The sequence below is a fragment of the Eschrichtius robustus genome, chromosome 3 (genome assembly GCF_028021215.1).
Source record: "Eschrichtius robustus isolate mEscRob2 chromosome 3, mEscRob2.pri, whole genome shotgun sequence".
Classification (NCBI taxonomy): domain Eukaryota; kingdom Metazoa; phylum Chordata; class Mammalia; order Artiodactyla; family Eschrichtiidae; genus Eschrichtius; species Eschrichtius robustus.
Window position 1 is genome coordinate 142,825,478 of NC_090826.1, and position 24,942 is coordinate 142,850,419.

A 24,942-nucleotide genomic window follows, 5' to 3' on the forward strand; every position below is an offset into this window, starting at 1 on the left:
ATGCCGTGTGGCAAAGCAGCCGGACAGAATGTTTTCAAAGCATTTTACTGTGGGACATGAAGGTGGGTGTTGAAATACTATTTATAACTCCAAGTTTGGGGATTTTTTTTTCAGTAGTGAGATTTCAGTGTTAAATAAGGATAAACTTCATTAATTCAGAAAGCCCTAACATGAAAATTTAATTGAAAGAACAGCTAGTTTGTGCAACAATCCAAAGTAACAACAAGGTTTGAAAGGGACAATTTGTACCACTCAAGTGGTAGAGGGGTGCAGAAGGGCAGCAATTGGCTTTGAAATCTCAGGGCTTCAGCAGGATTGAATCAAGGTTTTGTGGGGCTTGGAGCTTATATAACTTGGGGGAACCCACTTTAAGAAAAGAAATACAAGATTCCAAATGTAAAATTAAGTATGAAAGTGAATATTTACTTAGAATGAGAAAATTACTGTATAAATAATTATAACACATTAATAAACTTGTTTTATAATCAAGTCATTATAAGAAATTTTCAAAGGCTGAGAAATGCCACAAACATCCAAAATCCAGAAAAAAACATTTTATTAACTACCTGACATACTTCTATAAACTTATTTTCTTAGATTTTTGTTAAAATGGCCATCATCAAACAATCTACAAATAATAAATGCTGAAGACGGTGTGGAACCCTCATACTATTGGTGGGAATGTAAATTGATACAGCCATTATGGAGTACAGTATGGAGGTTCCTCAAAAGACTAAAAATAGAGTTACCATATGATCTAGTGATTCCACTCCTGGGCATATATCCAGAGAAAACTCTACTTTGAAAAGATACATGCACCCCAATGTTCAGTGCAGCACTATTTACAATAGCCAAGACATGGAAGCAATCTAAATGTCCATCGACAGATGAATGGATACAGAAGAGGTGGCACATACACAGAATGGAATATTACTCGGCCATAAAAAAGAATGAAATAACGCCATTTGCAGCAACATGAATGGACCTAGAGATTATCATAGTAAGTGAAGTAAGTCAGACAGAGAAAGACAAACATCATATGATATCACTTACATGTGGAATCTGAAAAAACTTACAAATGAACTTATTTACAAAACAGAAATAGACCCACAGACATAGAGAACAAACTTATGGTTACCAAAGGGGAAGGGATGGGGAGGGATAAATTGGGAGTTTGGGATTAACATACACACTCTACTATATATAGAATAGATAACCAACAAGGACCTACCGTATAGCACAGAGAACTATACTCAATATTTTGTATCAGGGAAAAGAAGCCGAAAAAGAATATATATGTAATATATATATAACCAAATCCCTGTGCTGTACACCTGAAACTAACACATTGTAAATCAACTATACTTCAATAAAAAAATTTAATAAAAAATTTTTTAAAACTCTGATCACCTCTTCATATGGCAATTATTTTACAGTATCTCATGTATAAAGAGAAGAGAAATATAATTTAGTCTTTCCTCAACTAAGGTTGGCTGAAATTTGCTTTTTATTATTAATAATGTAGAAAGCTTTCAAGCCATTTCACTGTGTTGCTAACAGTTTTGAATGCCATTTCAAATGGATCTGCCAGACTTTGTGAAGCCAAGATGCCTTCGGTCTGCTAGAACACAAGCTGAGGTGTTGGGATGCAGAAAGCTTCCATGTACTCAGACACACTGCCTCTGGTTGTGCTCTTCAGAGGGCAATTCTGATATATTCTGTTCCATGTGATTCCCATAGAAAAAAGGAAGTGTCCAATAGCTTCGGACACTATTATATTCAATTGTATTCACTATATTACCAAGTATGTTTCTAACAGAAGAGAAGTTTTGTTTTGCCCAGGAATTTATGAGAGAACTAAATCATCCACTTAAAAATTCTCATGTCTGATGACTGGAAGTATTTTCCAGAGACAAGTTTCGATTATTGTTGCTCCTCTGCACCTCACTTACTTCTGAGACCAGCTACACAGCAGAACCCTTGGTCCTTCACCTGTGTGTCAAGTCGACCACAAGAGTAATAAACTGTACATGGAAGTGACTATGAGCCACATTTTTCCCACTATCCCCAAACTAAGGGCATCCCCAAGTCAGCCTCCTCTTAACCAGATCCCAGATACAACCACTGCCACTCTATCACCACCCGAAATAAGGGGAAGAGGGATGGAGGGCAAGTTGGCTATGTGGTCTTACAGAATGCTGTATTGCTGATGAAATATTTTCCCTTTGCATGTTTTACCAAAACAGATGGGAATACATTGCAATGGGACCCCAGCAGGGGGACTGAAGCTTAAGCTTGCTTAACTTCCAAGTCAATCTGCCTCTGGCCTGGGTTAGGTCACCCTCTGCCACTAAGTCTACGGCTCTGGAAAAATCTTAGTTTGTCTCAATTCAGTTTCCCCTTTGTCAGATGAGGCTACAGCTAATAATAGGTGTTTCATGGGGTTGTTGTGAGCTCTGAATGAGTTAACTCATGGGAAGTGTTATCATAATGCTCAGTACACCGTAAGTATCCAATTAATATTAGCTCTCATGATTAGGTGAAGGGTACTATATTGCAGAGTACTATATAAGATAATAAACTATTTAGAAAACTAATTCATATACCAACAATAAAGATATTAAGCAGACAATTGCCATATATTAATTTAACGATTTCTCTAAGGATAGCAACAGCATTACCCTAATTACCATATGTATTTGAAAACAATAAAACTACTTTTAAAAATCGTATCTGAGAGATTTAACTTGTACAAAATGAACACCTCTTCTTCCCATCTCATTATGTTTGAACTGGGGAGATGCGCGGTTTGTTCCACTACATTATTATAGGGGCAAAAAGGATGTTGCTTTTCTGGTATTAATTGTTCTAAATGGCATGTTATATTTCCTTTCCTAGGAAGCATATAAAGAATTCCAGTCCCAGGCATCAAGGCTTCAAAACATCTTCAGAAGCAAAGTAAACAAAATGGAAAACAAATCTTAACAATGGTTTCATTCATAGGAAACTTCTCATTGCTAATCAAATCAAGGAACAGTGCAACCCTTTTTCAGACTACACACATTCTTCACTTTACCTTCAAAGCCTAGATATTTAATAAAATATACACAGAATTACTGCACAAATTACCGAAGTGAAAAAGCTTAAGATATTTTAAAGCCAAATTTGACACAGAGGCCCCTATAAAACCAAATATGTGATCTTTCAAAGTCATAAATTAATATGCTGGAAGATGCTACAGACAGCAGGAATCAGAATAAACTGAGAAGGAAGAAATATTTTCTGCCAGAAGCAAGCAGTAAGAATGCCAAATGTAGGGGAGCTAGGGAAGCTTTTAAAAAACAAAAGAGATCTCTGTGGAACCATATACCTGCTTAAAGTAAACCAGATTATAATTATTAACTTTATTAGAGATTAGATTTTGAAACGTCTTAAATTTGAACATTTGAATTTGAACGGCTCAAGTCCTTTCTCACAGTCCCCATAAATGTGCCTCTCGCTTCTGAAGTAACTAAATCATTGCTCTCTGCTCTGATTTTTGGCTTCTCAGTATCAACTCACTTCATGGTTACACTGTATGAGAGGCAGAGGAAATGTCATCGACTTAAGAAGCTAAATCTTAAGGGGTGACAAGCAGCACTTGTGAGGACTCAGGTATGAGACAGAAAAATCCTGGCAGTTATCTTATTTTTCATGAAGAAACCAGAGCTGAGCTTTGCCAAGCAGACAGCTATGAGCTCACTGGTCTGAAATAATTACCCACTGAGACTTTTCTCCAGCACAGAACTAATGCGTTTATGCAGAAAACATAACTCGAATAGTGATTTGCAGAGTTTTTCTTTTTAAATCAGTAATCAGTAGCCTTTGTCTGTACTTGGGCCTGACATAGCTCTCGGTTACATTGATTGACAAAGTAGAAGAATAAAAAGAGAATAAATATTCAACAAAAGCAGATTGTTTTTAATTCACGTTCTTTATGTTTGGTGGTCTCATTCCTGTTTTAGGAGATAAAGAAATCAAAGCCTCAAACATTTGAAACGGATAGAAGAGTTTTTAAGGGGTTTAATATTCCACAGTTGCAACTCAGAAATTAAGCACAGACTGAAGCAAACCCAAAACAAATTGCTCTGTTTAGTCTAGAGCCGACCTGAGAAATGTTCTTTATAATCAAGACGAGATATGCTGTGATGTTAACAGAGGGACCAAGGACATCAAAAGTGTACTGTGTTCAAATGATTTCCACGGGAAGATACAGAGCAGGATCTAAGACACCGATCCGTATTTTTGCAAAATTGTGCTTCATGCCTCAAGAAAACAAATTAAAGTACAGCAAATAGTATGCAACTAACACTTAGTGATGCATGCCCTAAGCTTAGTGCATTCTTTCAACACTCCTAATCTGTGGTTTAAGAAAGAGGTATATGCAGAACTGGCGATGTCCAGCATTCACTTGTTTTTTTAGACTCTTTGGATGGCTGTGTTGAATGTCTTCATTTATTGCTGGGGTTATATGTTGTGTTTAGTTTTATTTTGTCATTTTAAAACAAAGCACTTTAATTTTTTTATGAATACTGTCCCCTGAATCCTATTAGTAATGGTATTGCCATTGGTGACATACAGAAAGAAGAAAAAAAAAAAGTCTTTTCAGAACATTCCACTGTGTAATCAGGATGCAGGGAAAAAGTAGAGAATTTGCTGACGTAATACTCAAAGGTTTACAGCACATTTATTTCCACTAACTGGTGGGGGTTTAATTGTATAAGTTACACACGTTGCTAAGAATTAAAATAAAAACTTTATACTATTATTGATGATATTGAAAACTGACCATATTTTCCCCAAAAAGAAGCCCAAAGAAGAATGGTATGCCATTTAGAGGGCAAATCTGACCTAAGTCCCAGACAGATCAGCCACACCAGCCTTCTTCTTTTCTTCCAACAAGTGTAACCTTTCTCTGATTTAGGAATCTGCCTGGTTCCCTTTCTCTTCTCCAGTCCTACCCTCTCTTGCCAAGGTGGCTCCTTCTCATCATTCAGGGCTTGGCTCAAGTATCACCTTCTCGAAAAGCCCTTCTCTGACCACCTTATATATGAAGTACTCTTCTATCCAAGCACTTCATCTATACCCCATTATCCTGTTTTACTTCCTCCTTAACACATCTTTTAAAATCATCTGGTTTGTTTATATTTTGTCTGTCATTGCTCTCCCCCAGTACAACAGAAGCTCCGTGGATGCAGAGTCTATATCTGTACACCCAGCATCTCACACAATGACATTGCTTATGTTCTTAGATGTGTAGGTCAGGTGTTTAGGACATTTGTGATTGACGTTTCTCATGAGCTTGTAAATAGATGTCATCTGAAAGCTGCACTGGGCTGGAAGACTGACTTCCTAGGTGGTTCCCTCATATGGCAGCAAGTTGATGCTGGCTGTTGGCTGCTGGCCTTAGTTCCTCTCCACATGGAACTCTCCTTGGGATTGTTTTGATGTCCTCATGGCATGGGGGACATCCCTCAGGGCAAGCAATCCAAGAGACTGGGGCAGAAACTGCAATGCCTTTTATGATTTGACCTTGAAAGTCACACACTCTCACTTCCACCCATGCCACTGGCCATGTGAGGCGGCATGGGAGGAGACTAGGAAAGAGTGAGCACCAGAAGGCAAGGACCCTTGGGGGCCACCATGGAGGTTGGTTACCATACCACTGGTTACAGTTAGTTCACTATTAAAAAAGCAGGCCTTTAAGGTAAGGCAAGCAAATACCCATACACCTTCCTTATATTTTTACATATTACTTCAATATTTAAAACACTTTAAAAGAAATAATCAAAGCTTTCTACTTTTCTATGGAGCCTGAAAAAATATATGAATTTCTTCTTAGTGACAGAATTAGATGAAAAGAATCATAAAATGACTACTGTTGTCCCTTTCATTTTTCATTTAACAATAGGTTGCTGGTTTTGTTTTACTATCTACTTAGTTGGGGATATGCAGCACTCAAGCTCTTTGAAGTGTAAAAGTAAGATTAAGGCCAAGTTCAAACTGAGCTGGGAGGAGTTCACACAAGTATTTGGAAGCAGGTCCCCAGACAGGATCTGCAGCCCATGTGTCTTTTGAGACAATGACATATGCAATTCTTCAACCAAAAATGACCTCACTTGTTATCAGTTGATTGTTCCGGGGTCTGGAAACCACAGTGTATTATTTTACCACCCAGGGTGAAATTAACTACAGACCATAGCCATGTGTAACCTTGGTCTTCTCAGGGATCAAAGGCCAAGGAAGGCAAATACAGTTTTTTTTAAGTTGCTGAAAACAAGAATTATCTGTCCGGATTTTTTAAATTCATAATCACTTTTTACAAGGTGATGCGAAGAATAGCTTCTCCTAATTATTTCAGATAAGACACCTGCATTTCTAGTACTGCTAATTCTATATTTAAATAAACAGATCAATCCATCAATAAACTAACTAAGACCTACCTAGAAAAATGCTGCTTTGAAAAATTGAAAAAGAAAGGATTGGAAAAGAGAAAATGGAGCCAAATCTATGATGTTAGTAAGAATAGGAGTAAAAGTAGTGAGATTTAACTGGAATCTCAAACTAGATTCTAGCTAACTAGATTTAACTAGAACCTCAAAAATCTGCTACGGAGAAATGATTTCAGAAGGTGAAACACAGACTGTGGTTTATTTATCTGCTTCTCCTTTGACATCAAAAAGATGAAGTGCTCCTTTTAGAGAAACTATTTGCTTTCTAGCTCAAAGCTACAGAATGTCAGTGCAATTTATTATCTAAAACTAGACAGATGATACACAGATTAGGAGAAGCAACACCAAATCTCAGATACCTTGTTACACAGAAGAGAGGAAAAGCTTCAAAATCCACTTCACTACAGGGCAGAAATTGACCTTCTGTGCCTTAAATCACATTTACTGAAAAAAACTCATTGGCACATTTTATGCTACCATGCCTGAACCCCAGGGTAATGAAAGCATCCTAGAAAAATCTTACTTCAGAAACTCAAAACAGCTGGCTAGATTGCTGGGAAAGCAGGCAGCTAGCTTGCAGCTTGAGAGTATCAGCTGAGTAGCCAAGATCAGAGAGAGCTGAGAGAGGCAGCCAAAGAGCAGTGCTTTCTCAGGATAATTCTGATCCAGCAGGACTGCTTTTTTACTGAGTCCAAAAAAGGAAGAATTTGGTTTTAGAGGCTGAACCCCAGGAATATAAGTCAGAGACACCAATGAGAACTCTCTTTGGAAAGGAAATTGTTGCCCTCCTGATTTTATCTTTCTAGAGCCTGATTTTATCTTTCTAGAGCCTATTTACAAAAAATCAACTTTCTCTCCTGCTCCTACATTAAAGCATCAGCAAGGAAGGACACGGCCCCAACCAGCTCCATGTTACAAGGACCTTTCACTGGCACTCATGCTCCTGGCCTCTGAAGGTGTCAGCGTGGACCAATCTTCAGCATCTCTACGGTAAATGACACCACTGTGAAGTAAAGCCTCTCCCTGGGGAGGAGCTATCACTTCAGTGCAATAGCCCATTAGCCTGCTGAAACTTGACTTCCATTGCCAGGTTCTCCTAACCCCAAAGTGCACATGCAAGCTAATTCCCTCACACGGTAGACTGAGCAAAATACACAGGTCTGCACGCTGGCCAGCAGCTTTTGCAAAGAACAAACACATATGTTGTTTCCCACCACAATGGCAAATGTCCAACTCCTGTTTCTGCCTTTTCAAAAAAAAGGGGGACCTTCTAGGGAAGACCTGCACTTACTTATTTTGCACGCATGAGAAAAGTCAATATATACACTCATGCCACAACTATTCCATCCCGGGTGCCCACAGCAATGGTTTTCCTAGCTTTCAGATCTGGAACTATCTCTTCTGACATAATTCTCTGCATTCTTTTTCTTCTCAGCACAGCCCTTCTTTTGGCTGTTGTTGTTCATGAAAGAGATGGTATTTTCTTTCAGGCTAGAGGTTATGTTAGTCAAGGTTCTCGGGAGAAACAGAACCAACAGAACAGATAGCTAGAGAGCCAGAGAGAGAGAGAGAGAATATATATATATATATAATATATACCTCAATATAATATATCTACTTCATACCTATCTATTGAGAGAGAGGTGGAATGATTTTAAGGAATTAGTTCATGCAATTATGGAGGTTGGCAAGTTCAGAGTTTGTAGGGTAGGCCAGAAGGCTGGAGACTCAGAGAAGAGCTAATGTTGCAATTCAAGTCCAAAGGCAATGTGGTGACACATTTCCTTGTTGCTCGAGGAGGTCAGTCTTTTGTTTTATTCAGGCCTTCAACTGATTAAACGAGGCCCACCCACATTATGGAAGGCTTCACTCAAAGTCCACTAATTTAAATATAAATCTCAGCCAAAAACACCCTCACAGAAACACCCAGAACAATGCTTGACCACATATCCAGGCACCGTGCTCAGCCCAGTTGACACATAAAATTAACCATCCCAAAGGGCAAAAAAAAATTTTAATTTTTATAATTTGATGTAGATATGAACCATCAGTCTATTCACCAAGGATACGAGACAAGGATAAGTCAAAACTACTGAAAAGCTATATCTAAGTACAAATAAAGAAACAAGGGCCCAAATAGCATTTTAAATAATGTGGCAACAGAGTAAGCTGTTTTATTTTTCATGGTATCAGTGGTGGAACTGCAAATTCATAGCATGCTATGGCTAGAAAAATCTTTAAAGATCAGCCTATCCAGCACTCATGGTATAGCTAAGGAGACCAAGGCAAGGTAGAGAATTCAAGAAAATCTGAAAATATGGTGGGGCATGGCATAGATGATGCAAAAGAGCCAACAGCTAAGAAACCAGATAAAACTCATACTGGAATGCCTTATGTGGAATGTTACTGAGATAAAAATCACTCTCCATTGTCTAAACACACAACTATTGGGTGGCACCGAGAGAGAGAGAGAGAGAGAGAGAGAGAGCTCAAGGGGGTGCTGGATGATTGGACCAAGCTGGTCCATTATCAAAAGCTGGCCTCTGTATATCCAAAAGACAGACAATCCATGCATGGATAACTGAGAGTTCAATTACTGCCTTTATTTTGATACGACACATGGGAAAATGAGAGTTTGGCGGTCACCATGCCAACATCAGCAAAGACTGGCCAGTGGGTCTGGGACTTCATGCTTCCCAGTGGGACTCTTAATAATCTGCCTCTCATGGGGTAGGGGAGTTCAGTAAATATTAGTGAGTTGCTGTCCTTTCCTCCTCAAATGCCAGCAGCGTCCCTTTAGTTCACTAGTATTTGCCCAGGCTTTGGGAAAAGCTATTAAGATTCAGCACCATTATCAAAGGGGACTTGGCAGCATCTAATCTTTGGGAGACAGAAAACTGGCCCAGAAGTGGGGCTGTAACCTTCAGTCACCTTCTGGCATTGCTGCAATCTGATGCCTAAGAAATGAGGATCCAGTGCATCTTTGATGCCCAGTCAAGGCTTTGAAGCTGTGTCAAGACCACAGGACAAAGGCAGCACTGTTTATGCAAATTTAGAAACAAAAGAAGCTAGAATCCAAAGCCATTAAAAGTAACATCAGAAATCCAATACCCAGAGGTGATTAGAGGCCCTACACTAGTATGAAACAGAACGCCTGAAAGAGAGGCTGGGCAACACACCAAAACACACACTGGGAAGTAATCCTGAACGGCCACAGCCCGGCTGGATGCGCTTAGAGACCTTGATGTCCGCAGCTCCTTAGCCAAGGGGCAGCCTCTGTGTACCGCAGGAAGGAAGCCCTCGGTCACAGCTGCTCTACACCTGGTGCACGCAGCCCTTTCCTGAGAAGTTCCAATTTGTGCCCTCAAGGCCAGCCCTCTTGCTGCCACGTCGTCCCCTTGGCAGTTCAGTCACCATGTGGCACAGGCCTTCCACAGGAGACGACACTGTTAGAGAACATCCTTGGGCACAGTACACAACAGGGTGAAATACAAATGAGCTTCCGAGAAAACTTAAATATTTTTTTTTAGGTCACTCCGAAAAAGATCTAAAATTGGGCTGAGGGTCCAGGAAACATCAATCGTGCAGAGTTACGATTCATGAAAATTCTTTAGATCTACTCACTCCATGAAGGGGGTACTGATGTCAGACAGGGAAGGGACCCGAGAGAACATCTGTCTCATCCACAGGTTCTCAAGTTTGGCTCCGCATTATCACCCCCTGGGAAGTTTTCAAAATATGTCACTTGCCCTAGTCCTACCCCATAGATTCAGACCTAAGTGGTCAGGGGGTGGGGCCCAGGCATCAGGATTTTTTTAAACCTCATCAAATGATTCTAATAAGCAGCCACATTTGAGAGCCACAAGTCTGGCACATCTCCCTGACGTTACGGAGAGGAAACTGAGGCCCAGAGGGAATAAGGGGTTTGTTCTAAGTGACACAGCATGAGCAAACGAACGATGCCTCCCAGTCCTTTCACAAGGCAACATAAATAACAAAATGAGGACATTTGCATACTGGGGGGGGAAAATGGAAGAGGCTGCTTTTGGCTGGAGGGAACAGTTCTGGAGACACAAACACACACACCCCCCCCCCCCGCACCACCACCACCCCCCCCCACAACCTGGCCTCATCTTCCTCCCCAGCTGATCATTATCTCCCTGGCAGGAGGCATTAAGCTGTAGAATGCAGCTCACATTTCAGGGAAGGAAAAGGACTTAAAAAGAAAATGGGACACATAAACTTGAGGACATTTACAGTGGGATTTGTGACAGACCTGTCACCTAAAGGACACAATGAAACGAGGGTGTGGAACTGTATGAGATTTATCAATGGAGTTGTGATCTTCCCCAGAGAAGGCTGCCTGTTGGTAAGCTTATAATAATGTTACTATATCAACTCTGAACACACCTTCGTGCAGCAGCGACAAACTCGGAAAAATCTTTTGTACAGCGGACTCCAATAGTGTAAATATCCCAAAAGTTCTATTTTGGTTTCATAACCGGTGAAGACACTAGGTTAGAGACTTTGTAATATCATGTAGTTAAGGCTGAACTTCAACTAAGCTAATTTAATAGACTGTTTATTCTTCTCCCAAATGTGGGGAGCAGTTTTTAAAGGCATGCCAGAGAGAAAATCAAAGGTAAGAAAATTAAATACCAGCATCAAAAGAATCAAGATGAGGGGATATGGAGACTGAAGTGGTTCACATGACTACTATTTATTTGGAGGAAATGCACTGGTTTGATTTCCCTCCAGTCTGTTAAGAGATGTTCATCAATAGCTATCCTTCCTTCTATAAACCTAAATGCTTAATGAGCTCATGATGTGAGATACCTGAGCAAAGAAAAGGGTTTGAGGGAGTGTCACTTTATACTGAGCCCCAGTGCAAGGCACTTCATACAATGGGTAATCTGGAGCATTGCTTTAAAAAGAAAAAAAATTTTTTTTTTTTAAATAGCCGCTAGGGCTTCCCTGGTGGCGCAGTGGTTGAGAATCTGCCTGCCAATGAAGGGGACACGGGTTCGAGCCCTGGTCTGGGAAGATCCCACATGCCGCGGAGCAACTAGGCCCGTGAGCCACAACTACTGAGCCTGCGCGTCTGGAGCCTGTGCTCTGCAACAAGAGAGGCCGTGATAGTGAGAGGCCTGCGCACCGCGATGAAGAGTGGCCCCCACTCGCCACAACTAGAGAAAGCCCTCGCACAGAAACGAAGACCCAACATGGCCAAAAATAAATAAAAAAAAAAAAAAAAAAAAAAAATAGCCGCTATTGGAAGGCTGGAGAACACATGTGCTCTACTCAATAAAAAACACAGATGATGTCTGTCTGGCAGAGCCTCTTCTTTGTAATCCTGTACATTACTACTTCTCTTAATAAGAAACCCCTTGGCCTTCTTGATTGCTTACGCATCTGGAACCTAGGGTTTAGAAGATTCCAGTGTGTGACAACTTACCAAGCTTTGAAAATCCCACAGCCTGTACTTCAGACACATATACAGCTTTCAGTCCTTCCATGAGGGCCCCCTATTTTTCATGGGGCCTTCTGGGAGCTCATCTCCTGCAGTTCCCAGACCCCGAAGTGTATACAAGTTACTTGTGCACGTGTTTAAGACACAGATTCCCAGGCCCCTCCCACAGGCCATCTGATTGAATGTGGCTGAAACGGGGCACAGAAATCTATGTAACGAACAAATGTCCTAGGTGTTGTGATACAGCTGGCCCCTGAACCAGTATTTAGGAACCACTCGTAGAAGCCCAGCAGCCTTAAAGCAAAAGGTCAGCAGAAGAGTGATGAGGGCCACGTCCACTCATGGCCAATGAACTTGACCAATGGGCTTGAGTTGCTTTGAGGCCACCTCAACTTCTAATTTCAACATGATTACCTGAATTTATCCACCTAGACAATCCACGATGGTCAAATAAATAAAAGGATGCATATAATTCTTTTTAGTCTGTTGCTTTAGAAATTCATAGTTTATCTTGCTAAAGAGAATTTTCTAGGATAGAAATCAATGTGTCCAGTAAACCTTAAAGTCTAACAACATTGAGGAAAGGCAGAGAGGAGATTTGTAATTTTCTAAAACATTTTAGTATGCTGAGCCTTAAAGGCCAACTCCACAAAATCCATCTGAAACGTAAGACACGGTCTGACTGTCTGAATGCACTCCCACCCCACCTGCTTCTAGCAGAGGGAATGCAGCAGCGTAGGAGCTGCATATAAGCTTACTGTTCAATGTTGCAGTGATGACATGAAAAATCCTGATTCCACCTGGCAGCAACTTTCCACTATCTTGGCGGGTCTCAGCCATAATCACTGTGGTGTGTGGAGCTTGGACAGATTATGGGGCTGGCTGGAAACCAAGAAACTAAAAAGCAGTCCAGCAAGGGACTCTGTGTTGGAAATGCCATAGCCCCAAATGCCCATGACCATATTTCTCACGGACAGCCCAGGAATTTAAGTTCCACTGTTAGTCTCCAGAAAATCCTGCCTTTCCCGAGGCCCTGAAAAGTGGCAATTTCTCACTTAATATGACTTTTAGGGAGAACGTCAATCAACATACATCCATGTATTCCTCTTTCTCAGAATCATCTCTCGCCCTGTGAGAACAGGAAAGCTTGACGTGGCCCACTGCCCTCCCCACTTCCAAAACGTATGCAATCAGTCTCAGAAAGGAAAGGGGATGGAAAGTAAGAGTTCTACTTCTTTACTGCCTAAAATGTAGGCACTTTGGGCCACCTTCATGGTTTCCTTGGGCTTGACAGCTATCTTAGTCTATTTGGGCTGCTATAACAAAATACTACAGGCTGGGTAGCCTATAAACAACAGAAATTTATTTCTTACAGTTCTGGAAGCTAGAAGTCCAAGATGGGGATGGCAGCATGGTCAGGTTCTGGTGAAGGGCCTCTTCTGGGTTGTAGACTTCCTGCTGTGTCCTCACGTGGTGGAAGGGGTGAGGGATCTCTCTGGAGCTTCTTTTATAAGAACACTAATCCCATTCATGAGAGCTCCACTCCCATGACTTAAGCACCTCCCAAAGACCCCCCCCCCCCACCTCCTAATACCATCATCTTTAGGGGTTAGAATTTCAGCACATGAATTTTGCCGGGAGGGTGGTGGATGGGGAAAGCTCCATTTAAGGAACTTCCTCTCTCCAGCCTGACACGTGCCTCAATAGACTTTGAAGTGATCAAACCCAGGAGGTAAAGAATTCTTCCAATGTAGGCGATTTATCACTTGAATCAAGTACTCATGGGGCTGCTTCGTCAGAGCGGCCTGGTCCCACACACAGCCTTCTGCCCTCTTCTTAGGGGTGTGTAGCCCAGCATCATCTGTTATCACTTATGTTTTTGAAATGCACGTCTTCTAAGGGGTGTTGAAACATTAATCAAAAATTCTGGGGCCAAGAGGATTACTTTGCACTATGTTTGCAGAGGAACACGATCTCATCAGCTAAGCCAATTAAGTCAGGGACAGGTTTCGGCTTGCTGAACTTGACAAATAACTAAGTAATAACAATTACTGCCTCGATTAAATGAAGTGTGTTACGATATCATAAATTCAGCCTTGGTAGGATGTCATGAGGCTATTACGGGAAGTCTTAAGTCCGAAATGATTTCTGTCCAGTGCTCCTAGAGAGGAAAAGAAATGCCCTGCAGCCAAATCTAAGGTTTAATTCGTACAAGAGACTTGGCTAATGTCACCAACCACAAATGCTGCGTTTTCCTGGCTCTGGACAGCAGCAGGTTCCAGTGAATTAATTACAGCCACTCTATTTATACTCTGCATGGCTTTTCAATTACTGCCTATAACGAGACGGTTTTTACTTTTATGAACATAAACGCATAGCTTTCCCACCATAGGAATGGAGAGCCGAGGGAAAAGTAATACAAACCTGATCATTCTACTACTAGGTCACTCACTGGCAGCTTGCCAAGCCTGCTGGTTCTAGAAAGCAGTTACTACTTGAGTCCTAGGGCTCCTGAGGAGCCTGAGCAGGGAGCAAGGGTCACCAGCCAAATGCCTACAGGGGCCAGACAGCAGGGGCCAATCGCAGGTGCACAGAGGGTGGGCTTGATGGGGACCTGACTGCCTGGACAAAGTCCGGGGTACAGCAGCTACTAGGCTAACTGTTTGTTGCTGTGGACAAATGCAGGCCTGGTGGGGCAGGTGCTGCTCACTCTGGCATGTTCAGTTTGTGAAAAGTTATCTAGTTATACATTTATGATAGATGCCCTTTTTGGATGTGTGTTATGCTTCATAAAAAAGTTTTTTTAAATGGGCTAAGGGCCACATTTCTGGGGGCCAGAGACACCAGAACAAGAGAGCAAGATGGGTATAATCAGGGAGGATTCAGAGTAACTACCTGCAACAGGTGTTGTGTGAAGCCGGTTTTCACTGTGCCAGCCAGGACATAGGTACAGGTGGGATGGCAGAGTTTAAAAAACCTGGGATAGAGAGATTGACTTAAAAACATCACATTTGTGTAGAATAGGATATATCAAACACTTCTATTAGGTTGGCCAAAAAGTCTGTGAGGTTTTAAGTAAAAAGAAAAGACTCATTTTCACCAGGAACTTTATTGAACAACGTATTCATTAAACAAATGTACTTTTTGGCCAACCAACATTTGGGTTAACACTTAAAAGGATATGTGGATATGCACAGAAAGTTTCTAGATGACACACAAGAAACCGTCAACAATGGTTGCCCCTGGCAGGTGGTATGGAGTGGAAGGGAGATTAACTTTTTATTGTATTCCCATTCACACTCTTTGAAGTTTTTTTATGGGAGAGTATTATTTTTTAATTTAAAAAAGAAAACGTCAGGAAAGAAAATGCTTAAAATAATTAAATTACTATAAAACTACAAGGACTCTAAGGGATTTAACTTCTTTTAAATCAGCAATTTTTGATATGCTAACAATGTAAATGCAATTAAATGAACAGATCACTCCTTTGAGAATAAAAACGTCAAAACGTATACAATACACACACTTTGTAATTCCTGATGAATAATAGCTATGATTTAAACACATATAGTGAAACCTCTTCATAATATGGTAACTGGGGAATAGAACTAAGAACCAAACTACAGGCTAATCATTTTCTCTCAAGCTTTAACTCGACTGTATATTGTTATGTTATTTGAAGAAATGTGCAGAAATGAGCCTTAAAATAGTCCTACTATAGTCCCTATATAAGCCTTATAATGGTCCTACTACAGTATGCCTTAGACTTGAAGACAGTGCCACACCGTGATAGGACCCATGAGGACATTTAAGTGTTGGAAGAAGGACCAAGGCACAACCAACAGCCTTTCAGGTTACAAAGCTTTCATTGTTCATTCCTACGACCACCGAGACAGTCAAGAGAGAGGGCCATGGGAAGCATGCTTATGTGCCTGGAGTCATAAGCATGCACCATGCACTAGCTGTAGAATCACCTGGAGAAAGGAGTTGAAGACAAGTACGTAAAACCAAACCCTGCTTAGAATAACTGGTATGCTCCTTTAACCATGAGCTATATTCCTTATAAAACACTCAACATTAGAACAGCCGTATAGGGTTTAAAATCTAGAAATCTGTTATCTCACTCCGACACTTATTCATTATGTAATATACTGTGGGAACATCCCTTAACTGCCCTGTGCTTTGGTTTCCCCACCTATGGAAGTCAATTAATAAAATAGATCCAGGACAATTCAGGCATCCATTCTAACTCGCAAGTGATTTGTCTAAACTAGAGCAAGAGGATAGGTGACTTCAGTTTTTACCCAAAGGAAATATATAATTCTGAGGTCCAATTGTGTTTTGAAATTGTACGGTGGAGGGAGGACTGATAGTTGTCTCCGACTATTTGGAAGAAAGTTGAGTTTATGTGTCAACCAAATCCAAGACCACTAATTAAAAAGGCTGAAAAACTGACCCTCTGTCTTACCAAAATGCTGCAGCCACCATGCATATGAATAATGAGGCCTTATTCGTTTGTCACTAGCAATACGTGATAAATTTCTTTCTGTTGCTGTATAGCTGTGATCATAGCAAGTGACCTGCATATTTAAGTACAACCCACATATTTAGTCTCGTTCTGTTCCTGTGAAATCTACCAACACAGAACAGAGTTTAGTAACTAGAAAGTGCCTAAGTGACAAAATCATCAAGACAGTGGAAGGGAGCCACTGAGTCCCTTGTGCCATTCAAGCAGAAGGAGCCATTCTTCTTTGAAAGAAAACACTGGCACTCTTATCTTCCTAAGGTGGGTCAACTGACAGAAGCAAAAATGAGAACTAATTGGTCTTTTCTTGATCTTAAACAGAGCATCTGTACTCAGTCCGCGATGTTCGCTGCCTGAGTCACATCCTGGCTCCACCGTGCACTAGCCTTGTGACCTCAGACAAGTTATTTAAATTCTCTGTGCCTCAGTTTCCTCCTGTGTAAAGTGAAGAGAGTAATGACACTTCTCACCTAGGGTTGCTGTCAGGAGTAAATCAGTTATCCTACCAAAGAGTTTAGAAGAGCCCCTCCATGAATGTTAGTTTCCATTATGCTGATAACTTTTTGTTGGAAGGAAGAAAATAAACAGAGCTTCTTTTGAACATATTTTCTTTTTTAAAATGTTCATTTGCGAAGAGAAAGGTAATGGAGATGAGACAAAAAGGAAAAGATGTATAGGAAATAGCAACTATTATCTATTTAGTAGCATGTGTGTAAAAGACATTGTAATACATTATCTCATTTGCTTGTTATAATAACTCTTTGAGGTAGGTGTTATTATTAGTCATCTCCAGATGAGGCAGCTCAGCTTAGAGCTTCATGATGTGCCCATGATTACACAGGAGATTTGAGCCCTAGTCTATCTGACTGTAAGCTGCATACTCTGCCCTCTGTACTAAACTACCAGGCTGGGAAAAATAAGCAGAAGGAGGGGGTAAGGTGAGAGAAATAAACTAATGGAGAGAAGCAGACCAAAGTACCATACACATTTTCAGCCATGAGCTGAAACTTCTGTCTAGAGGGAAAACATAAACACTTAATGTCAAGATTGTAACGATAAAATGTGACATCATTCTCACCACTGAGGAAAACTAGCATTACTAGTAGCTTGGAACATTTTATAAACACACTCGTATTAGTGTATCAAGTTAAACATTCACCAAAATGCTACTGGTTGGGCATTAAAATGTAGAGATAAATCCAAGCTAGTCCCCATACACCCCACAAAGTTGTGTGCAAAATGTCAGGGTCAGTGCCCCAGAACAAGTAGAAATTCACCATTGTTAATGTTTATGTCAACAGAAACATCTCTCTATTTAAAAGCCATATGATGGTTTTCAATTTAGCATACATATTACTTTTCAAAACTCTACCAAATGAAATGCCCAGATTGTTCTGTAATTACACGATAGTTACTGCCTTGTGACTGCACAGACTCTGTGAATCGCAACCGTCTTCCCACACAGAATAGCAAGCTCTCCCAAAAGACAAACTTAATGTATCTTTTGGGTCAAATGTTTTTCCTTGTGCCCTGCTCCATTTTCCATCATCATGTTACTTGCCACTGCCCCCCTTAATCATAGGCTTGGGAAGGGGGATGAGGTCAGCCTTCCCTCTACTGCTAAGGCCACTATTCATGGCTCCACTGAATTAAAGAGAACCCACTCAAGCGCACTGCCGCATGTTACAATGCCAACCCGTCCCCTTCATCGCAGCACAGCAGTGATCCCCATTACCCCAGTGCCGGTTTTAATTACAACACAAGGATCATCTCAGTTCCTTATCACAGAACTGTGATATCTGAAGGAAAACAATTAGTTTGGTGGGGTTTTGAGATCAGATAGGTAAATGTGACAAGTTTTCCTTTTTGCCAGTACAAAGTATCTCTAAAATATAAACTTTCCTTAATTCAGCTGAATCCAAATAAACTTGATACCGAGATAACTGCACTCATCGTCTGAAAAAGTTTTCAGGTCAATTTGTTGGTACTCAGTGCAGATCTGGTCTAGAACTTTAGGTGAGGGGAAAAAAAAAAAAATCACACCACTGGGAAATCTGAATGTGATCATTGAACCAGGGTCTCAATTACTCATACAGGAAAGAAGTCTTATCAGTTGCTCCTCCAGCCATTGTTAGAAGTAAGCAGATGAATGAGAAGAGAGAGTCTGCACAGAGTTACTAAAATAAGATGAAATGGAAGCTGGCAGCCCAGTCCCTATACTCAACATGGTTCTGTTCTATGAAGTCCTGGCCATTTTTGACACTGATCATTTGTGACCTCAGCACGTGCTGGCCTTGCAGAGTGGAGACTAGCCAGTTTGGCATCTCGGAATGTTGAGGAGAGCTTGGGACTGAGAGACTAGAGTAAGTCATTGGCAGAAGCCCCTCAAAACTGCAGCATCCTAAACTGAGGTACTGCCTCTCCTGGAGGGTTATAACCCATCACCTTCCCTGCAAATACTCCTCTAGCGCTAGTCATGAAGTCAGCAGCTCCAGGGTACAGTGCAATGAGTTTGGAGATTTGCAAAACTTAGACCTGCCACTCACTTTATCTCCCCTGATAGGAAGCTCTGGTTAATGTTCCAGTACCTTTTTATTTTCCATGCTTCTCCCTCTTTCTGGAACCCTCCTTCCTTCCCAGGTTTTTGTGGATTCCTATTTGTCCTTCAAAACTGAGTTCAAACTAAGTGTCAACTCTCCTCAAAAAAACTTTCATGACCACACAACTGCCCCAATCTGATTTATATAGAAGTTTTTTGTCACTCTCCCAAATGCTATAAATGCCATTCAGATCACCTTACACTGCCTAGTTTAAAAAAAAAAAAAAAAAGCCATATTTATCTGTGAGGAGTCACATCTTATTCAATCTTTTCCAGCCTGAACCTGGCATAGTACCTGGTTCTCACAAAAGAAGGTCATTAGGAGCACATGCTTACATGCTTGCACAACCTCTCTGTGCCTCAGTTTTCTCATCTGTAAAAGGGTATAATAATAAGACATAACTGATAGGGTTACTGTGAAGAGGAAACCAGAAAATGAATGTATAGTGTTTGGAAGAACTGTGACCTCTTATTATTAAATATTTGTAAAATTAACAAGTAAATATAATCTTCAGTAAGTTAGTTACTTTAGACACAATATCTTCTATGAAATGGAGATAATCTTGTTCCTTTATAGGATGGTAGTAAAGATCAAATGAGATAACTAGTTGATGAAAGTACTTTGAAAGCTGTAAAGGACTATTTAAAAACTGGCATTTTATTATTATTACCTAATAAATTATATAAGATTTCTAAACCAGAACTCAAAGAAGAGTCTTTAGTGGCTGGTTAATGCAGGGGTTGCCCAAGGCCTTACCCAAGCCTTGGGTTTCTTCCTTTACTTTCCAACACAGACCATAAAGGTACAGTCACATGGACCATGAATAAGGGTAAGGGAAAAGAGATCCCTAAGGTCTAAGCAGAATTGAGAATACTACCCATCTAAAGAGAACACCAACAACCATAGAACCTGGAACATCCAGGGAACTCAGGACGTACAATCATTGCTGAGTGATTCTGATCATATCACAAAACCTATGAAATTCAAGAGCTGGAAAGGATTTTTGAAATCACTTGTTCCTATTCCCTTATTTTACTGATGAGAAAACTGAGGTCTATGGATCCCAAGCAACTGGCCCAAAACTACATGTCAAGCTACTGACAAAACAACTCAAGTCTCCGTATTTGTAGCTTTATATACATTTTGCTTATACTGTATCATGTTCCCTTTATCCTTTCTGGGGTGGTCTTTAGAAACAAACCTGGGTTCAAATTCCAGTTTAACCATTTATTAATTCTGTGACTGAGTTATTGAACTGATCCAAGCCTCAATTTCTTCGTTTATAAAATAAGGATGATAGTATCTTTTAAAAGTTTACTATATGATGAAAGGGGTAATGTCTGTACATCAGGTAGCAAAACCTGTGCCTCGTACTCACTTCCCACCTCACTAATTTCCTATAGCAACTATTGTGATGTTCTTTAAAACTAAACAATGCATAAAGACCAAGACAATATTGTAAAACATCTCTTTTGAAGACAGCACCTAAGAACTGACATTTGTGAAATTTTCTTTTGGTATTGAAATGGTTAAAAAAAAATCCTTCTGGTTTAAAATCTGACTGCACCAACGTTCCTACTTTCCACATAACATGCCCTTCTCCGTGGCAGCCGTCACGTATAACAGGGTATATAGTAAAGCAGTGTATAGCACAGTGCTGCACTATATCTCATGTTTGCTTTCTCACCTCTGCACTTTTCCCACCAGGTACCATTAGGCTGCCAGTTCCAGCTACTGCTTTATCCTTCCTTTTCCCTTTGTGCCCAACCGTGGCTTTAAGGATGCCTTGTCTGTGGACAGCTCCCTTATCAACACAAGACAGAAACTGCCCCAGAGTGACCTGGGCTCTGTCTTCCTCAAGAGACCAGAGGCCTCTTGTCCATGTACCTGGCGGCCTATCTCCCCTGGCCAGTGTCCACCTCCTCCTCCACAGGCCCCTTAGCGGCTCACCTGGCCACCAACTTCTCACCCTCTGATACCTGCTTTTATAAAAAGATGTGGAGACAGGACCAAGTGGGAAAGTTGAAGTGGGCGGCCACCTCCGCAGCAAGCACAGGGCCTAGGCCCGGGTCTCTATCCTAAGCGCAACAAAACTTAGCTGTTTGCCTTCCCGGGGCGGTCCCCAGGACGCCGGCACCCCAAGGCACCCCGCGCGGTTTGCACCTGCGGTGGGAATGAGTCCCGGGAGGATGCAGGGACGGGACAGCCTGGAGCGCTCAGAGGAGACAGGACCCACGGTGGTGACGTAGTTAGGAAGACACAGCTGGCCCCAACTAGCCTCAAACTCTGGGTCCTGATCCCTTCTCCCCTTCCTCTCCACACCCAGGGAGAACCTTGAGCCACTTTTCCAGCCTCTGAGGTGGGAGCAGGAGCCTGGCACCGGGAAGCCAGGGCAGCGCACTCCAGCCACTCCGGAGGGCACGCCACTCCGGAGGGCACCCCACCCCCCCAGCCGCAGTTACGGTCCATGTCGCGTCCGGAGGAGTAGGCGGCGACGGGCAACCCTATTCCCTCACTCCGGGGCGAGGGATACGAGGTGGGGAAAAAGGAATCCGCGCGAGTGTTAAGGGGGAGAAGGTAGCACTCTTGCGGGGTCTCCCCAGTCCTGTCCGGGAGAGGGACGAGGTCACCCCGCTCCACCCTGTCCCCACGGGAGCTCGGGGCGGGCTGCTTATCCTGGTTAGCAGCCGGTGCGCACGCGGACGCGCGCGTCCTTCCCCACCCCGACCGCCGACCCGCCCAGGACCCACGCCGGCGGTGAGGGGTGTGCGCACCTCGTCTCCGCGTGCCCCGAGCGGCCCCCTCTCCCCTCAGCGACACTTCGGGCGCCGCCCCCGCCGCCGGCCCGGCGCAGCCAGCTCACCAGATGGCCATCCTGCTCTTGGGGTAGTCCAGCCGCTCCAGGCAGCCGAGGAAGTGAGGCAGCGAGTGCGCAGCGTTACGCGCGAGGACGACCACCATCACCGTGGGTCTCTGCAGGGGCGACTCGGAGAATACTACCGCCTCCCCTTCGTCGTCTTCGGAGTCCGGCTCGGCAGCGAAGCGCGCCCGGCAGCCGCCGCGGAGCAGAGCCCACGAGAGGAGTAGCAGCGCCCAGGCCAGGGGGGCAGCGGGGCTTGCGGCCATGTTCAGGGCCGTGGCGGGCGGCTGGACGACCGGCCGTGGATGCCCGAGGCCGGCAGCGAGGGGCGGAGGGGAGGTGGCTGGCGCGCGCGCACTGGCAAGACCTCGGCAGCCCGGGACCCTCCCGCCGCCGCCGCCGCCGCCGCCGCCGCCGCCGCCGCGGCCGCCACCGGCCCGCCGCCGACCCCGCTGCACTGCCCAGGCCCTGCCGCGGGGGCCCGGAGTACCTGCCGCCGCCGGCGCTCGTCTGGGACTCAGGCTCGCAGACAGTCGTGTCGGTGCGGCTGTTTGTCCCGAGTCCCGCGGAAAGTTCCTCTAGTCCAGGCTCAGCTTGTACAGCTGAGGTCTGTGGCTTCCCCCAGAGCCGTGAGGTGTGGCCGTGTCTGCCAATGGGCGTGTGAATGCGTGTGTGTGTATGTGTGTGTGTGTGTGTGTGTGTGCGCGCGCGCGCGAGCGTGTGCACATAACGGTACGCCTCCAAGAAAATTTATTCTGCTTTTGCAAACCGCAGTCTAAAGTCCTTCACAGTGATGCAATGTATCCAGTTTTTCATAATGCACCTATTGACTAAATGGGTAGAGCTCTAAAATGGAAAGTCACCTAATGAGTCACGACTATGATAAACAGTTTTTTAACTTCCACAAAGGCAGAATGTTTGCATTTCCTCACACTTAAGTGCTCTTTAAATTCATTCTTGACTGAGTAGACCCCCAATAAGATCAAGTTGGAAGACTTGGAGAATTTTAGAGCCAGATAGAACCCTTGAAATTAAAGAAAGCCCCTTGGGGGCCAGGTCCTCTACCTGCCAACTCAGGGTCCTGAGCTTCCTGACAGGGTGGCATGTTAAGGAGATTCACTTAGATGGTGTTCTTTTTCCTTAATGACCCAAACTGACAAAGAGTCACAAAGAGAGGGAAGATCTGTACATGCTGGAGGAGAAGTATAAGGAAGAAGGAAGGAAGAGGGAAGGTAAATTAGCAGGCAAAGTGAAATTGCTAGGATACACTATCGAAGGATATTTAATCTTGAACATAATGGAGGAAAGCTAGTAAAGAAATCTGGAGTTCTTTCCCTGTGGAATTGTGTAGACTTTAATTTATCTGTGTGCAGGATGGATTGATGACCTCCAATCCCAGCTTGCCCTACACAGTCTTCTTACTAGTTGTATCCAAACTTCTCCACAACTATTAGACACCTTCTTCACTCTCCTTCCACCCCCTCCCTTCCTCAGAAGAATATCACCTCCTTTACTGAACTCCCTAAACGCCCCTGTCTCTGATTAATATCCCTACCAATGCACTGCTTACTTGCAGGTGCCTATTCATGACAGAGCTTCTGATTCCATCCTCTCCCTTCTAGTACAGGACTTTTCTCCATTTATCTCCACTCTACTGAACCTTCAACTTGTCCCTTTCCATCAGCTCCTTTCCCTCAAGCTAAAAACTCCATCAGGGGACTGCCCTGGTGGCACAGTGGTTAAGAATCTGCCTGCCAATTCAGGGGACACGTGTTCAAGCCCTGGTCCAGGAAGATCCCACATGCCGCGGAGCAACTAAGCCCATGCACCACAACTGCTGAGCCTGTGCGCCACAACTACTGAAGCCCGTGCGCCTAGAGCCTGTGCTCCGCAACAAGAGAAGCCACTGCAGTGAGAAGCCTGTGCACGGCAACGAAGAGTAGCCCCTGCTTGCCGCAACTAGAAAAAGCCTGCGTGCAGCAATGAGGACCCAATGCAGCAATCAATCAATCAATAAAAAGAAAAGAAAGAAAAAGAAAAAAAGAAATTAAAAAAAAAACTCAATCAGTCATCTTCTATCCTTAAAGAATTAAAAAACAAAAAAATCTTGGCTCTCTTTCTAGCAATCCCCTGTCTTGGCCAAGCCCCTTTGAAAGAGAGCTCTACACTTGCTTTCTCCACTTCTTCAATTTCCATCTCTCCTACCACAGTGCATGTGGTTTCCCACTTTTTTACTGAGGTTGTTCTGGCAAAGCCATAGATGACCTCAGTATTGGAAGATTCAGTGAACTATCTTCAGTTCTCACCTTCCTGGATTTGTTGTGTCATCTCTCCTCCTTGGTCTCCTCTGAGTCTACTTGGGTGCAAGCCCCTTCACCGTGTACTACTCTTCTAGCCCTACATGTTCTCCCAGGGTGATTGCAGCCTCCAAATCTCTGTCTCCTGCTCTAACCTCTTTGCTAACATTCATACTTTTATGTTTAATGGCCTGCAGACATTTCCTCCTGCTCCATCCTCCTTCAGGAATTGCCCTCACTCTCAGTTTTGTAGGGCAAGCTGAGAGTTAAACACCTGTCAGAGGTGTCATGACAGGCATGTACACCAGCCACATTGGAGGCACAGACGAAAGCACAGCCACTTATGCAGGGGACATGTTGCTGGAGGGACTATTCGAAAGGTTCCATGGAGACCATCTCCATGTTGTTCTGTCTTCCTTCTTTCCCTTTCTTGGCCTGTTGCCCTCATCTTTCAAGACTAAGATCCCCACTCCTCAGCAAAACTTGGTTTAATGCCCTGCATTTGGAAATGCAGGGCATTAAAGCTAGGGAACCATGTTTCTGTCTTATTTCACTTCTGTTACCAAAGCTTATCCAAATCCATGTTTTTTCGAAAAATGAAATGAGGCACCAAAACTACACTGGTGCTTTGCCCTGTATGACCTCTAATGACACTTTTAATGAAATCAGCTGTGCAGAGTCCTAAAATAATTACCGCCT

At 42.9% G+C, this 24,942-nt stretch overlaps 1 protein-coding gene across 2 annotated transcripts in view; it reads right to left on the reverse strand.

Annotated features, from left to right (window-relative positions):
- Nucleotides 1-22,325, reverse strand: part of COLGALT2 (collagen beta(1-O)galactosyltransferase 2) — a 139,656-nt gene extending 117,331 nt beyond the window's left edge. For both annotated transcript variants that reach the window (XR_011073645.1, XM_068541389.1), the window contains exon 1: nucleotides 21,950-22,325. Coding sequence is in view for 1 of the 2 variants with exons in the window: in XM_068541389.1 (XP_068397490.1) it covers nucleotides 21,950-22,212 (263 nt within the window). In the remaining variant the exon portion in view is untranslated. The remainder of the gene's footprint in view (nucleotides 1-21,949) is intronic.
- Between the last annotated feature and the right edge of the window lie 2,617 nt (nucleotides 22,326-24,942).